The sequence below is a fragment of the Acyrthosiphon pisum genome, chromosome X, assembly GCF_005508785.2.
Source record: "Acyrthosiphon pisum isolate AL4f chromosome X, pea_aphid_22Mar2018_4r6ur, whole genome shotgun sequence".
Lineage (NCBI taxonomy): Eukaryota > Metazoa > Arthropoda > Insecta > Hemiptera > Aphididae > Acyrthosiphon > Acyrthosiphon pisum.
Window position 1 is genome coordinate 115,017,595 of NC_042493.1, and position 18,022 is coordinate 115,035,616.

The 18,022-nt window shown below is 30.6% G+C and overlaps 1 protein-coding gene across 3 annotated transcripts in view; it reads left to right on the forward strand.

The window, feature by feature from the left end:
• The first annotated feature begins 15 nt into the window (after nt 1–15).
• Nucleotides 16–18,022, forward strand: part of LOC107884821 — a 35,686-nt gene continuing 17,679 nt past the window's right edge. Inside the window, exons 1-6 of one of the 3 annotated variants that reach the window (XM_029492344.1) lie at nt 1,352–2,967; nt 4,525–4,551; nt 5,862–5,882; nt 6,930–6,956; nt 8,108–8,164; nt 11,888–11,994. In XM_029492344.1, coding sequence (XP_029348204.1) covers nt 2,934–2,967; nt 4,525–4,551; nt 5,862–5,882; nt 6,930–6,956; nt 8,108–8,164; nt 11,888–11,949 — 228 coding nt within the window. In that variant the 5' untranslated portion in view covers nt 1,352–2,933 and the 3' untranslated portion in view covers nt 11,950–11,994. The other 2 variants (XM_029492346.1, XM_029492342.1) reach the window with 2 other exon arrangements.

The window sequence follows — 18,022 nt, forward strand, 5'->3', positions numbered from 1 at the left end:
TTCATTTATATTAATACTAAAACGGTTAGTCTGTCAAGCTGCACTTTCAATACTGTAGTTACGTTATTTGTGTTAATATCAATACTGAATTTCTAAAAAATGTGTTATTTTTTTAAAACAGGCAAAAAATGGATGAATATTATTTTGGCAAGTATATAGTACAGTGTGAACACAAAAGTTAATCAAATAGTTGTCCGCTAAAATATCGTTTATTTTTTATCAATATGATTTTAGTATTATAATATCTAGTATGCCATTATAATAATAAATGTAGGTATATGTATAGTATATGGTATTTCCGGTAATTGCCGTGGCATGGTATTTACGGTAAGAATGGTAAATACCGAATCATGGTTTTCAGGTATCAAAAATTCCACGGTCTCTAGTTTAGTAGAAAATGAAGAGCAGCGAAAAAATGAATATTATATTTGAAAAAATACTCACGCATTTTATAAAAAATGCTACTCACTGAGAACCTGATTTACAAAAAAATCTGAAACTGTCTTTGTTTGGGTTATCAAATATTATAATTTTAAATTAATGTGGAATAGGTATCATACAATAACATATACAACTAAAGATGTGTGTGGATATAACCCTCCCAATCCACTAAAAATCTTCCAAAATATTTGAAACAACAATTTTAGATTAATTTATAATTTATAGTAACCAACTTTTATGATTTGTGACTTCATGATCAAACGTAAAAACTGATTTCTCAATGAGGGGAATCTTCACGTGATCCCCCAGACATTAACCAAATGAAATAAATGAAATTTCTAATATTTTTTTTAAATTGTAACAATTAATTTTATCTAATTTTTTTTAATTTGCACCTATCTGTATCAGAGTTATGCCGATTTCTAGATGGCGGTGCTAGCCCTCGCCTCAAGTCAACTACATTTATTTAAAAACATTTATAACTCATTAAGCTTAATCTGTAACCAATTGTAATTGACTTTTTAAAATTTGTAACCTCAAGGTACCAAGTTTATAGTTAGTTATCCAAGTAGGACTTGACACTCCAGCCGACTAAAACTATTTTAAAACCTTTGTTGTTTATTAAGCTTTATTGTACCACCTTGTAACCGACATTTTTAAATTTGTAACCTCGGTGTACCAGAGTTACGACCATTTCCAATTAATGAGAGGACTAGCCCCTGTTGTAAAAGTAATATGACATTTACGGTTAAAAATATATAGACAGTCTTCCTGACCACTATCTTGTCACTGTGATTTTAATAATTGTATTAGTAATGTGATGCTGCCAATCTATTTATTTTTGAGATTAATTTGATATTATTAAATAATATCATAGTCAGTTAAATTATTTATATTTTTATTATCAAAAAAACATTTTTAACCACACCTGTGGTTAAAATAGGTAACAGTCAACACTAAGTGGCTACGTATATTTAGATGCTATTATTTTATTACCTAACTCGGATTCATCCATAACAAGCCCCAATACTGGTGGCGTGTAATGATTATTGCATCAAAATATATGTACCTTGCATATACTATATTGTTTCGAGATCAATATGGTCCATATTCCAGGGCAAAAATGTCCAGATATTTCTTTGAAAAAAATGTTTTACCGTTACGGAAATGAAAGTTAGTGTAGAGAACTCGTCACTTATAGTTAAGTGATTAACTCACTATAGTTCATAATATATAATATTAATATATGCATTATACGTTTGTATATTACATAAATTACTATTATTCGTGATGACATAATCGCATACTTTTAGTCTCCAGCTTACTTGTATTTTTAAGTCTAATTGTGTGCACTTCTTTTTCTCTTGTACTTAAAATCGTTGTGTGCTCGCTTCTTGTGCTTTGGCATTCGATGGAACTTACCTATTGTAGTTTTTTGATCAGTTCTTTTCAATTTGTTTTGGGGCATATTTCACGTGAGTACTGAAACTTGGATTGTTGTTATCACCGTGCTCTCGTTCCTAACTTCCAGCATCAGCTGTTTTCTGGAGACTTTAACGGCGATTATAGATCTACCGTACCTCTGCACACAGTCTACGAAAGAGTTTAACACTGGTATCCTTTTATAACCACCGCTACATTGAGCACAACTGTAAGCTAGACTAGTAAAACTACTGTTGAAACTTCTCAAATATTATGTTGATTCAACTCATGAATGCTTTAAATTTCATAAGCAAATCCATAGGTACATTTCTTCCTTTAACTTGGAGCAAACTTTTTCTGATCACGATCTAAACTCCTCTGTTTATGCGTTATATAATGCCCTCCATTTCACTGTACTCAAATACGTTCCTAAGTCCATCAAGTCAAGGTTTCCTACATGGGTCTCCCAGCGCACGAAGGATCTTATTTTCCAAAAGAAAAGACCACATGCAATTTGTTAAAATTCATTAAGTCCCTTCTGGTAAACTCCCCATTTCATCTGCTGTCACTCAAGGTGGCCACCTGTCCTCACTACTGTTTTTTATATTTTTAAATAGTATTAACCATTCATTAAAGCACGCAGGGCTCCTAGCGTTTGCAAATGGTATAAAAGCGTTTAATCGTCTCGACTCTATAAACGTCTGTTTAAGTAACCCATTTGGAAATGGACATAACTCTGATACAGTGAGATCACAAATTTTAAAAAGTTGGTTTCAAATGATTAAAAATTAAAAGGAAACTTATAAATTTAATTTCCATCGATTTGATTAATGGATGGGAAGGGGGCTTGTCGTGAAGTTAGACCCTCATTGACAAACTAGTTTTAATTTCTGAACGATGAAGTTCAATTTTTAAAAAGTTAGTTACAATATAAGTTACAAATTAATAAAAATTGGGTTACAAATATTTTTAAGTTTTTTTGGTGGTGGGGTGCAAACTTCACACACGTCAATTAAAATTATTAAATCATTAAAATATAATACGTTTATTATGTATTTATAGTGAAAAATATGTACACAAATGCCGTTAAATCATACAATCTTGGTAATAACATTATTATGCATTTAATTTAACTGTTATCGATATATGATAATACATTTTGTTTCACTTCATAAACGTCAATAGATTTCACTGGTTTCAGGTTTTGTAGAATATAAAAGTATTTTTAAAGCAAAAAAAACACAAATAAATCTATTTTTGAAAAATACTGTCATATCTACAATTGTACCTATATTATATTATTATCTAAATATTTTTAGTTATACATAAAAATGGAGCCTTTTTAAAGTTGGTTAATATTTTCTTTTATCAAATACTAATAAATGATTAATAACATATAGCCAACGCGGACCCAATCGCTAAGTGATCTATTAACGCATAGATTTTATAGCTGATTTATAACCATTAATATATTCATTTTTTTCGTAAGCCTTGATTCATAAGTCATTAAATATCGATATTTTCTGTGTTTAATCAATACTCATCTCTAATCTGTTGTAACCAAATACATTTTTAAAAAAATATATACATTTTTAATATTAATTAATTAAAATATTTCAAGTAGAGTAGAATTGAAAATTTAAAAATTAAGTAAAATATTTTAAATTCAGTAAGCTATCAACTTACTAAAACGCACAGTTAACATGAACTATGGTAAATAACCAATTAAGTATTACCTGATACCTATGTACATAGGTATGTAACAGTACAAAGTCCCAAGAAATAATAATCTATCATTGATAGATTTAATTTATGAGTGTATTCAAGACATGCTTATATAAAAACATTATTTTGTATCAACCTTACAAAATTCCCCACAAACCCGTCATTTATGCAATTAATATAAACAATTATATTAATTGTACCACTAGGACATTGCAATGTACCCTACTCTAGTAATTTAAGAAAATAAAGATGTTGAAATATAATGTAATAATAATATTTCTATATCTATATTTTTCATATATTAAGAAAATATAATCATTATTTATTATAACCATGATTTCATGTAACTATGTAAGTCCGTTTTCGAATGTTTTATAAAAAACGTCCTTAAAAAAATTATAGTTTCGCAAATCGTTGCCACTTTACATACATACTCTGAAGGTACTAAACTAAGTACAAAGCCCGTTTTTAATTTTCACTTAGCAGAAAAAAATATATTCATGTAAATTTTAGGGGCCGGAATGGCGCAGTGGTCACACAGTTGACTTACGACTCACACAGTCATCGGTTCGATTCATAGCAAAGTGCAAAAAAAATGTGTGTGATTCTACGCAGTCACCATTTTCCCGTGCTGTCGTCCGATTGCGTCATCCGGTTTCCAACTAGGTCCCACTCCACTGGGAGTGAAGACCGCACATGTCTCCTCTTGGAGAAGGGGGGTAGTATCATGCATATAGTGATATATACATAGATAAATAGATCACATGATCTCCCTACTACTCACTTGTGATAAGCATTGTCAAAGACCTTGAGGTCGTTACAATGAACAAATATAGAAAAAAAAAAAAAAAAATGTAAATTTTAACGTATTGTAAAGGAAACTTTAAAAATATGTAATTATAATATTAAAAATAGGTATCTTATTTTATTTTGTAGGTTTAGAACGTAAAGAAGATAGAGACAGTAAGTCCCTAGAATTATGTTAAAAATTAGTATATTATAATAACCACTGAGTCGGCGGTCTCCAACGTTCGCTGCACAGGCAGCCGCCACCCCCGGCCAAAAGAACTTGTGCATCCTGGTGACCCTCGATGTCAAAAACGACTTTAGCTCCCTGAGGTGGCCAGTTATAGACGCCGCTCTTGGGGGCATTCAAACTCCGGAATACCTGGTGGAGATGTTCGGGTCGTGGCTCTCTGACATGACGCTACTTACGGTACAGCTCATAGGGTTCGCCGACGATCTGTCCGTCGTAGGAACGGCACTTACGGGTCAGTTACTGGAGGATCTTGTCAACCCCACCCTGCAGAAAATTGACGATTGGATGGTGAACCACGGCCTGGAGTTGGCGCACCAAAATATGGAAGCCGTCATCCTATCCATGAGACGCGCGTACATCCCTCCGAGGCTATCAATCGAGGGGAAACCCAACAGTACTGTTCAACAGCATCAGATACTTTAGAGTGATACTGGATAAGAGTCTGACCTTCTCGGCTCACGTGGACGTCGTGGCCAAAAAAGCAGCACGAACGGCAGCTGCATTGGCCAGCCTCATGCCCAATGAGTGGAAAAGAAAGCTGCTCAACTCCGTGGTAGACAGTCAGTTGCTGTACGCCGCCCCAGTTTGTATCAGCAGAGAATCCGCGGTAGCCAGGGCCAAAACGAACCTGATCCGTCCACAGAGAGTATCGGCGCTGAGAACCATCCGTGCATACCGCACCGTCTCCGACGAGGCGTCCCTGGTCCTCGCCTCTACGGTTCCGGCCGATTTACTCGACCCCGAACAATCGAGTGCGACTACTGAAACGCCCTCTGTGACCACCTGTATACCCAGTTGGCGCACAGACCGTGCACAGCCGACATCCAGGACATCATCTGCGGGCCGCCATTCGACCACCTTCCAGCTGACCCAGACGAAAGGACAGCTATATTGAGGAATGTGGAGTAGTCTTTCCGACTGTTCTACGGGATGGTCAAACGTATTCTCTCACTGTCAGGCTGCTGAGGCTCGCAGTGACCGGAACTGTGATCCCATAACTTGTATAACTCTTGTGAATATTAGCGAGTGAGGGATTGCCCAGCCGTTAACTTTAACTTTGATGTAATTGTTAATCAATAAACGATGGGAGTCGGAGGAGAAGTAATGCTAACGCGGTTCCTTCTCTGGCACTTGATACAATAAAAAAAAAAAAGTATATTATAGTAATTATAGATAATAAAAATCCGACCTTACCTAACCTACTGCATAATACCCTATATTTTTTTTTTTTTAGAACTCCTTCGTGAATGGGACGGTAATTTTATTAACGTACATTTTCTAGTTTAAATTTTTAAAAAAGTTTTCATTATAATTCATAATTGAAAGATTATTAAATTACTATTTATAATTTTATGAATCGTAATACTTGCATATATTATATAATAATCACGGAAATTGTTCTAGTTGTGCAATTTAGTTATATTGATTATACTAAGTATGGTATGAAATGTAAATAGTCTTCTAACAATGTAAGTTCTATGCTTACAAGACATACGTGACGTACACATAAGGAATACTATAGTGCAGTACCTGCAGAGTGCATTTGGTCGTCTTTATAATATACAAGTGTTCTTATGATCCTGTTACAAAAATACGGGGTGGCGTGATTTACTTTTACAATAACAATTATGATGTACATTGTACTTGCAACATATTAATTATATTTTTAACACCTATTATTATTGAAATCGCCAATAGTCGTCTATTTCAATACATAAATAAAACTAAATAAGCATTACCTGATACCTATATTTACATAAGTATGTAACAGTACCCAGTCCCAAGAAAAAATAATCTGTCAATGATAGATTTAATTTATGAGTGTATTCAATACATGCTTTTGTAAAAACATTATTTTGTATCAACCTTACAAAATTCCCCACAAACTCGTAATTTATGCAATTATATTAATTGTACCACTAGGACATTGCAATGTTCCCTACTCTAGTAATTTAAGAAAATAAAGATGTTGAAATATAATTGTAATAATAATATTTCTATATCTATATTATTCTTATATTAAAAAAATATTATCATTAATTATTATAATCATGATTTTATGTAACTATGTAAGTCCGTTTTCGAATGTTTTATAAAAAATGTCCTTAAAAAAATTATAGTTTCGCAAATCTTTGCCCATTTACATACCTACTCTGAAGGTATTAAACTAAGTACAAAGCCTGTTTTTAATTTTCACTCAGCAGAAAAAAATATATTCATGTGAATTTTAACGTATTGTAAAGGACACTTTAAAAATATGTAATTATAATATTAAAACTAGGTATCTTATTTTATTTTGTAGATTTAGGAAATAAAGAAGATAAAAAAAGTAAGTCCCAAGAATTATGTTAAAAATTAGTATATTATAATAACCACTGAGTCAGCGGTCTCAAACGTTCACTGCACAGGCAGCCGCCACCCCCGCCCAAAAGAACTTGCAAAGGCGTAGTAAGGGTCGGGCTCGATTGTCTAGGTCCTATGAGTATGTAATATAGTTGTTTCATTGATTCGTAATTTTGAAAGAATGGTTGTTGTGGGTGATGATGAATGCCTATTGTTGAATGAGGATTATATATGGATTGACAAAAGTGAAATGACAAGCAAAATGACAAAGAAGGGATATTTAGATAAAGGCTAATATCGGAGTTTTTATATTGAATTAGTGGTAAGTTATGTCTAAACAAAATTGAAACCAATTGAAAAACCTGAACTCAATAATATATCATACAATATCGACATTAAATAATCAGGAAAAATATTACCTGTAGAGAAAACGCAGTATTCCGTTAATAAAACCCAAGACTTTTAAATTTGATTTCAAGTTTATAAATATACTATTTTCTATTTTGACCTCTCATAAGTATCAAATAGATTAACTTTTCTATAGGAATAGAAGCGGAATCAAAAATTGGTGCATTTTTATTATGGCGATTACACCAAATGTTGATAGCTGAAAGAGAAAAAAAAACACAGTTCATTGTAAATACATTTATTTATTCGCTATGCTCAGAATTTAAAATAATTGAATACATTCCTTAGATTATAAGCACATATTAATTTGATCAACATTAAATTTAATTAAACGTAAAATACAATTAAAATGTTATAATAAATGTTCTCTGTTTGAACGACGTACAACTAAATTCTTTTAACTTTTTTTCTTAATTTTAATGGAAACGTATAATAGATAGCATGTTATGCTTTAGAAAAATTAAATTTAGCATTATCTTTTAAGACTATCACAGATTTAAATTTAGATATAACCTGTTTTGACGATTAATATTAAATATCAAGAAACTATCAAACTTGTGGTATATTACCATTTACCCTTAGTATAGTGAAGATTATGTGTAAAAAAATCAAGATTATTTACCCACTAGTTGAAGAAGCATAATTATTATAATCATAATGTAGTCAAATTTCACCCTTGTCACTCGTCATAGTACAACAATATTTTAATTTAAACAATTTTTTGTTTAGCCCTAAAAACAAAATACTATGAGAAAATGTTATATGATATCAACAAAAAAAATGATTGTAAGTATTCTTATGCAAAATAATTAATTATAATATTATGACTGTGTGCAGTGTGTGACTCTCCTACTGTTATATCTATTTACGTAAAAGATAAATTATAAACTTGATAGGTAGATATTAGGAAAAAAAAAAGTCTACGTTAATGTTTTTCCCGCGAATCTTTGATGTATTAGTATATGAACCGATTGTAATTTTAGTTTGAGATCACTGGTGTATAGTTATTGTATTTGTACGGGTACAATGTTTTTATTAGATGAATACAATTTATACACACACATTTTTTTGATTTTATTACGCTTTTAAGACAAATAAAATGTTCATCATATCCACGAACATATTATCATAAATTTATGCATTATATTAAAATATAACCAAATACCCAAATTTTATTATTCCCCAAAAAAATTCATTTCGTGCCTGTGCTCGTCAACCTGACCCCGTGCGTACGCCATTGCTTTATACAAACATTACTGTGTAAAATGTACGTTTACCCTACAGTGTCTGTACGTGAAATCTAGCGTGACTATAGACCAATAATCTTGTTTATAGGGATTATATGAGCGTAACTACTGGATATAGGACGGTGTCCTACAATAGTCATGTCAAAACCACCACTGCGAGCAAGTCTCATTGCTCAACTAATTAATTTATATCAACAGAAACAATTTTACTATAAATTATTATGTCTGTGAAGTTCACCCCACTCCCTACACCAATTTTATCTAGTCAATTACTTCTAGAAAGTAGGTATTGGAAAATTAATATTAGTTTTACATAGACAATTCAATATTGCATAGTAAGTAATAATACATTCTATTTACACTACACTGTGCGCACCCTGGTAGTTCGGAAAAACAAATTACATTATTTTTAATCATATGCCACATTAGAGCGTTTTATTGGGACTCGTTGATTCCTGTAAGTCACTGACCCTGGCACCGCAAAGTTAATATTTTGTTACAAAAATGGTTTCACAAATTAGTTACCATTTCGTAATAATTCGTAACCAAAAATTTGGAATTTATAATTTAAGTATAACAGTTCAAAATACAATTTCCATTTGCGTGTGCCAGGATCAGTGGACTCCAGCAACCGAAACTCGAAATAACGACTTACGGGGTCCGTAACTAGTGACTTGATGGCATTTTTCGTTATCGAGGATAAAATTATACAATTTCAAAAACGGCCACATCATACAATGCGGTTTTTTTCTTAATTTTAATCACTAACAATCCTGAAATCCAAAAAAATGGAGTTACGACCTTTGCGATTTAGGCCGACGTGCTATTATAGTTGTGGGATGATACAATAAAGTCGGTGTACCAACTTCACGCACGTGGTTTTCAAATATTGAAAATTGGTATCAAATGTTTTCAAACTATTTTCAAAATAGTGAGAAGGTTTTGTGTCGATTGGACAACATTGGGGGCTGCATGAATTTGCCCTCACCCCCAATTAAAAAAAATGCGTATAGGTAAAATATACATTTTCAATATAATGCACTGTTGCGCCACTGTTGTATTTTTGACATACAGATTTGAGATTTCCTACCTTTCCGGTGGATTTTCCTAAAATTGTTTTTCGTAAAGACCTTCTGCTGGCAGTTACGAACATCTTAAAAAAAAAATTGAGCCAAATCGGACCAGCCGTTCTCGATTGATGAATTGTTATACATTTTTGTCTCCATTTATATTATATATTATATAGTACGGTAAAAGTACGAATACCGGTTAAACCTAGGATTTACCAGTAAATCCTAGGTTTCACCGACTACTATTGATAAATGTCCGAATTTTGGACATTTACCAATTTATTTCGGTAAGATCAAGGATACACAACATCGTTGAGAATTGAGAATCATTTGATGAAAAATACATATTTTATAAAAAAATGTAAATTGAAGAACAATATTGTTAACAAATATTTTAAATTTGTTAAAAATTTATATTTAATAAAAATAATATGTACCTATTGATTCATAAAAAAATATTATATTTGATAAAAAATATCACAATTATTTTGAATGTCTAATAATTCAAAATCAGCCATAGTTGGTCGGATTGATGGACTCGATCGGTCAAAGTCGGGGGGCTGCGTGAACTTGGCCTCCGAAACCAGTATTCGTACTTTTACCGTAACGTATATATAGATCTAAACGTTGTTCACGTTCACTTTCTATTTGAAAAAGACGAGTTAAGTTCACGTATCGTTCACTAAATATGAACGTGAATGAATGAACGAGCATTCACGAACGACGTTATTTTCAAACTCTGCGTAGTACCTACTACCTAATAGATGACCAAGTCACAGTAATTTATGTTGTTACGGATATTACACAACAAAATTAAATTAACACCAATTGAATGTTATAATAATGTCTTTCTTTAATATAGAATTTGTAGTTAAAATGTATAAGTATAGCTGCTAATTGTTGATCTAACACTGGTAATACTACAACCGTCTCACATACCAAAACCCTTATTCAGTGGATCCTACGTCGCAGCGTCGTCCAACACACTCTGTCCTTTCACAATAACAATAAAATTTGATAAAAAATTACATAAAAAACAATATTTTTTATAATATTCAGGTGTTCTTAAAACCCCCTCCCCAGACTAAATGTGACATGGGGGTCCAATGACCACCATTTTTTACTCTAGTTCAAAGTACCCATCTGTACAGTTTTGAATTTTCTGTTTTTCTGTTTTGTTAGTTCAGTTTAACAATAATAATAATAACAATAATAATAATAATAACAATCATAATAATAAAAAAAATTATAACCAAAAATAAAATAAAATAAATAACACTTGGGTGTCTTCTTGAGTACCATTAAACTGTTCTGTTTCTGGTATTTCAGGGTCGTATTATTTTATAGAAGTTTTTCTTAAATTAATACTTAGTACCTATACTAATTTTTATTACTGTTACTATTAAAATAATAAAAAATTATATGAACTTTATTACTTAAATGTTTAGAATCAATGAAGGTTAAAAAAATATATCTATATAATATTCAGTGGTCCTTAACATTATGTTTAACTTTAGCTCAATGATACACCATTGCAAACAAAAAACAATTTTGAGTAACTTTAACGATTGAAGTATAAACGTTATCGTTTATAAAAGTATCTAAGACTAGTTTAAGCAATTATTATATTACCCTTTTTACTTTGCATATAAATATTTTAAATGTTTGACAAAGTGACCAGTTATCTTATAGGAAAGTACCGAAAATATTCTTAGGATATGTTATAGGGGCTCACATTCATTGGTAACTTCACACTATCTTTATTTAATTTTTTTTTTTTATTATTGATCCTTAAGCCCGGCATCTATGGCCATTAGATGTTTGTAGGGTTGTATTGTGGTTGTGGTAGGGTTTGGAACGGTGATTTTTATCACGGGAGTGTTTGTTTTCGGCAGAATTTTTAAGTGGGCGCCCGTTCGTAGGTATCTACCATGCCTGAGTGTGGGATGGCAGTTATTTATTCCGGACACCGTGACTGCCCGAAGAAAAATGCCACCTGTTGGGATCGAACCGGTGTCGGTGCGCGTCACAACAAACGCCTTAGTCCACTCGGCCACTCTGTCCCTCTTTATTTAATTTATTAATACGGAAAACCTCAAAAAACAGCTTATTTAATGAATTTAACTTCACGTAACAAAACATAAGAAAAAAATCTAAACTGACCAAAATAATTATTGTTTGTACCTACCTAGCTACAGTATTTCCTACTGCATCAACATTTTGCAAGGAAACAATAGCCAAAGGAAGAAAATAAAAGGAAAAACAAAAAACAAAAAAACAAAAAAACATAAAATGAAGATTCGTCATTGATGTAGAGGTTTTTCAGTATTTTTTGGTTCCAAATTCAAATATATATTTTATCTATTTATAATGAATTATTGTACCTAGTAATAAGTAACAATTTATAATTATGAAATTGTAAATCTGTAAAACTATATCAATAATTAAGATTTATTTTTTTAATTTTATCATGTGTCCTATTAAGTATTATCATAAAACAAAATAATAAAAATTCCAATTATCATGTAATTGACAATAAACCATTACCGGTGGTAAGTAACTATTATTCTATCAAAACACATGTATATTGCAGATAGTATATGTATCGGTGTCCAGGGATATAAAACAATTTTCATTACCTATGATTTCTTTAAATAATAACAGTTCGTTAATAAACATTTAAGCTAATATTCTATTGTACCGGAAGTAATCCCAAAGTCAACATTTCCAGAAATTAATTAAATAGTTTTTTGTTCCGTTCAGGCAACGCAAGATTGTGTCGAGTACCTACTTTAAAAAATTACTCATAATTCATAATGTTATATTATACCCATGCATTATATTCGTACGTTTTTCTATTAGTTGAAAGGTTGTATTACTAATAAATTAACTAGTATAATCGGTATTTTTTTGAGTATATAATATTATTTAGTTTTTGATAGTCTTTGATAGAATTCAATGGTACCCATTGTCGGCCTGGCCCAGGCGGCTTGAAGGCTTCCGATCGGTATGATTCGGCGTATGGAAGGGGAACCGATGCGCAGCGACGGACGCGTTAGCACGTATGGACTCTCGTGGTACGGACTATACCTCAATCTCACACGTCTTTTTTTTTTTTTGCTTATTCTTGAAGGTCCATCGCCGCTTCTAATACGCCTCTCCACAACTCTCTGTTCTTCGCCAGTTGTTCACCCTCTCTAATACCCAGAAGCTTGAGGTCTTCTTTGACTCGGTCAGTCCATCACTGTCTTGGTCTCCCTATCGGTCGTTTTTTGTTTGGTTTCCACATTGTGACATCGTGTACTGTTTGGCACACCGCTCTCCAAACATGCCCGGCCCAGCTTATTCGTCTGCTTTTAAATATTCCCACTATGTTTGGTTCATTGAATATTTCCTCAGTTCTGCATTAGTTCTTCGTTCATATAAATTGACTTCGTTTCTTTTGGGCCCATAGATTCTACACAGTATTTTTCTTTCAAATATTAGTAATCTCACACGTCTATTCAATAAAATTTGTTTATTCTTCATAGGTCATAAACTGGCCCACACAGGGAACTTCCAATGACTTTCGTTATTAGAGAAGGACCTCGGATTTCTACGAAGCCCATTGTTTATTTTTTAGAGTACTACTTTTCATCGTTTAAAATAAATATAAGAAACATAAAATATTTCAAAAAAAAAAGTGAAGTGATTAATCCTTAGCATTGTAAAATATAAATGAAAATAAATAAAAGTCTATTTTTAATAAGAAAGAATTAAAAACTTAGGTTTACTATCAATATAAAGCGATCTTACATCGTCTGTAAACTTTGATGACATAATAAATGAATTTGCTTCAAAAATAAGCATGAAAAATAATATTTAAAGAAAACTTATTAATTATTTCTATTATAAATATAAAAATGTATTGTCTATTATAGTTAATAAATAATATAAAAAAATAAATGTTTTATTTGTGTTCAATATCAATAGTAAATATATATATATATTAATTAATAAAAAATAGGTACAAGAAATGTGTTGTCTATAGATATAATAAATGAATAACTTTATAATTATGTTTGTGAAAATGTATAAGTAAATACTAAATTAATATAAATTATTATTTTGTTTTATACAACTCGTTTATATGTGTATGGATGGAGAAGGTATAAACGCTACTGTTGACAACTATAACATAATATAGATCGTATGCTAATAACTAAAAAACACTATTATCTTCGGATATATATATATATATATATATTATTGTTTTTATATTACCTTATATTATTCCTATGATAAAAATACTAGAATATCTAACGTTACTATTTTGATATATTTATATATTCATAAGAATACAATGGGGTTACACTCAGATTGTTATAATAAATAGAAAACATTTTCCAATTGAATTATGTTAATATTATTGTTATTATTTATTGAGCGTATCCAGTTATTTTATATAGAAAAAATTAAGTATTTCATTCGAATGTGATATTGAATGCTCTTCCTCTACGGCCCACGGATGAGACCTTTGACAACGAAAAATTATTATTTTTATTCTATACCTCCTTTATATGTTAATAATAACTCTTTACCACGGCTCTCGACAGTAATTAGAGCGCTTGTAGGTAAGTTATACATAGCTGGTGAAAATCAAAGGTCATCATGGGAATATGTAATGATAATATATTATACTACATATATGATATAATATAAATAGTTATAATTTAATTAGAGAAAATCCATAGTTATCGTATACAACATAATATTAAACCTATATACCAATATACTATCATAGGTTGATTTAATAAATAGATATGATTTCAAAGAGACTCAGCGAGGATATATTCACTCAAGCATACCCTGAGTCATATTCCCGGAATATTCCCCAACCTCTCGGGAAATTTCCTCGGAAAATATTGAAAAAAAAATAAAAAATAAAAAAATCGAGTTGAAATAGAACGACAGTCTATACTAGTATATTTTACTCACATCAATTGGCTAAACTACTTAACTGGCTAAACAATAATATTATTATAAAAGTATTAATTAAGAGTAAAGTTTTGCTTTTATTTTTATTAATAAAGAGACGGAAGTACGTAGGTATACTAGGTATAGTTATATATAAATATATGTTGTTTATTATATTATGTGTAAGTAAAAAGTTATTCAGTATTTCAATTTCAGTATGTATATTTTTATTTTTATTTTTATTTTTATTTTTTCAACATATATAGGTAAATGAAAGTTAGATCGTTTATTTTGTGGTCATTGTATAGATTTAAAAAAAATAAATTTTAGTTACTTAATAACTTTTTTATATAGAATAAATATCTAAACAGACATAATATCAACAAAGAGCTCATTTGGATCATTTACAACCATAAGTTTAATTTAAAACTGAAACCTATGATCAATATTTAAAAAATGTATTATATTCCCGGGAAATTCCCGGTGTTAGGAATATTCCCGGGGAAATTCCTGAAACTATATTCCTGGGAATTTGCCTATCACTAACCCTAACACAGTTCGATGGAGGTTAGATACGTCTCTGCTCACAACAGGTTGACACTAGTCGCCATAACTCGACTTAACCCGACGACTTCGCTAATATATATAATATAGTGTTATGAAACACCTATCACTCATGTTATTACATGCATATAATTTTCGTTAAATCATCTACCTATTCAATCACTAGTGTAAATTATTGTCTTTACATATTATACTCAGGATGTTTAAAATAATAGTAATAAGAAAACATTTCAGAATAAATTATATATACCTAAGTCGGTGATTTATTATGAATAACTAATAAAATAAAATAGAATATTGTGTATTCATATACATATTCTCATGTAAAATCATTGGAATGTGACATTGAATGACCTCCCACGTCGTCCTTTGAATATTAGTTTTAAGGTCTGCTCTCCAGAAGAATTGTATAATGCCTCCTGTTCATCGGTGAGGGATAATGATCGGGGGAGAAACACTTCTATCACCTCTCCTTCTTCATCATCTAAGGTACACTTGATGGTTCTACCGTATTGCGTCTCCTGGTTTGACATCCTTATGTTACTGTAAGGTTTCCCCTCGATCAGCTCCCCCACCGAGATGCATCGGACGTTGGACTGTGTGATTAGACTCTGCTTTAAGTTATCCATGTTAAATGCTAAATAAATGTAAAAATAATATTATATTTAATATTTAATTCATATATATTCACACATTATATATATAAACATTAATTCATATGTATATCATAAGTTTCATTACGAAACTCGTTAACGCTGAATCTTAAAAGGTTATCTAACGTAAAATTATGAGTAGAGAAATTTTTAAAAACGTCATTCATAGACAATCACCTCTATCACCGTCAATGAGTTATGATAATAAGCTTACGATATGATATATTATATTTAGGTTTGGAAATAAAAATATATTACTCACTTGAAATTCGGTATAATCAATAATTCGGTAGGTATTCGATAATCACTGAGTCCTCTTGTTATACCTCTTGAACTCTTGATGAAGTGAGTAGCAGTTGACGACTGATATCAAATGCTTCGAAACCGATCGTATTTAAGTATTGAAAATCCCTCTCCTCAGAAATACCCCCCGACACTTGTCAACCAATTTCCACCATTAAAAGTATTACCCGACTTTCTATGTTCAAAAACAAAGTCACTAACAATAGTAACAGAGTCATTATCATCATAAGGTGTAAAACTATTAAACATGCCCCTCAATCACATTAAATATATATTTTACCTAATAGGTTATTTAGTGTAAACTTTCTTATTTTCTAAAATGAATAGTATATTATATATTATGTAAGTGTACTGTTTATATAGCTATCAATGTATACATGTTTGAAGGTAAGATAATATATTGGTATAGTAATTTGAAGTATCATTTTCAAGGTGTGGGTAATGTGGAAAGATTAGAATATTATTTATTATGTAGGTATACTATTTATATAGTTAACAATGTATGTATGTTTGAAGGTATCTATCATATATTGGTATGATAGTTTGAAGTATCATTTTCAAGCTGTGGGTTATTGAGGAATATTAGCATAATATTATTGATTTATTTATTTATAATTTATTAATAGTATATTATTTATTTATTATGTATGAATACTATTTATGTAGCTATCAATGTAATGTATGTGTAATATATAATAATTAAATTTATTTATTCTTAACCTTTTATCTAGCTCAGACCCTTATATATGTGATAGGGGTGGTTAAGAGGGAAGGGGGTGAGGTTTGAAACGTAAGTAATGGATGGGAGGGGGAGGATTGAGGTCGGGTACGTAAGTGATAGCTATGGATGGGTTTGAAGGGGTAAGGTTGGGTAGGTATGTAGGCTTAACCCGATAGAATATTAGTATATTATTTATTATCTCTACTATTTTTATACCTATCACTTTTTACGTTATACTTATTTTTTAAAAATATTCACACATATTATACATATGATACTTATAATGTAATAAAATCGTATTAGTGAAATACATGGTTGATATGTATTTTATGTATGGATACATACAATATATATCACTTGTTTGATATTTATATTTTACTAGATGTGTATGCTATGTTGTTCCATACATATCCCCTATGAATATTAGAATGATATACTTTTCACTTATATTGAAATGAATACGATAACATTTTGTATGAACATTGAACAACTATATTAAGAAAAATTAATTTTTATTATAACCGATAACATCAATATCTTTCACATATGTGTATGATATCGAATATATACATCGTAAAGAAAATAATTAAATAAACTGATTAATTAATAATAAAAAAAGGTGGGTAAGTGGATTTCGCTCTGCTGTACAGTAGGTTACAAGTGGGTCACTGTATAATGGATGGTATTAAATTTGAATTCAATGATATAATATCATTGTATAAGAAAAACGATTCTGAGCGGACACGGTATGTCAGTCTAGGTATAAGACATAATATTATATTATAGTCTATAGTATTTAAAAACAATTGACCTATAATTAATAGGTTCCTATAATAAATTCAAAATTAATCATATCATAATATCTATTATGTACTTATAACGCGTTATACATCAACAACAAACCGTGATACTATCATAGATATATAATAGTATACTTTAGAAGTTTCAAGTATACCCAAGAATAATATTATACAATCACAACAAAATAACTAAAATACCTAGTTATTCTAGGTTTTTAATATGTAATTTCGTCCAAATTTGTACTTAAAATGACTATAAAAATAAACTGTGTAAATGTATTTTTTAGATTTTTTGGTAACAGAATTAATTACTTACGTGGAATCTTGTTT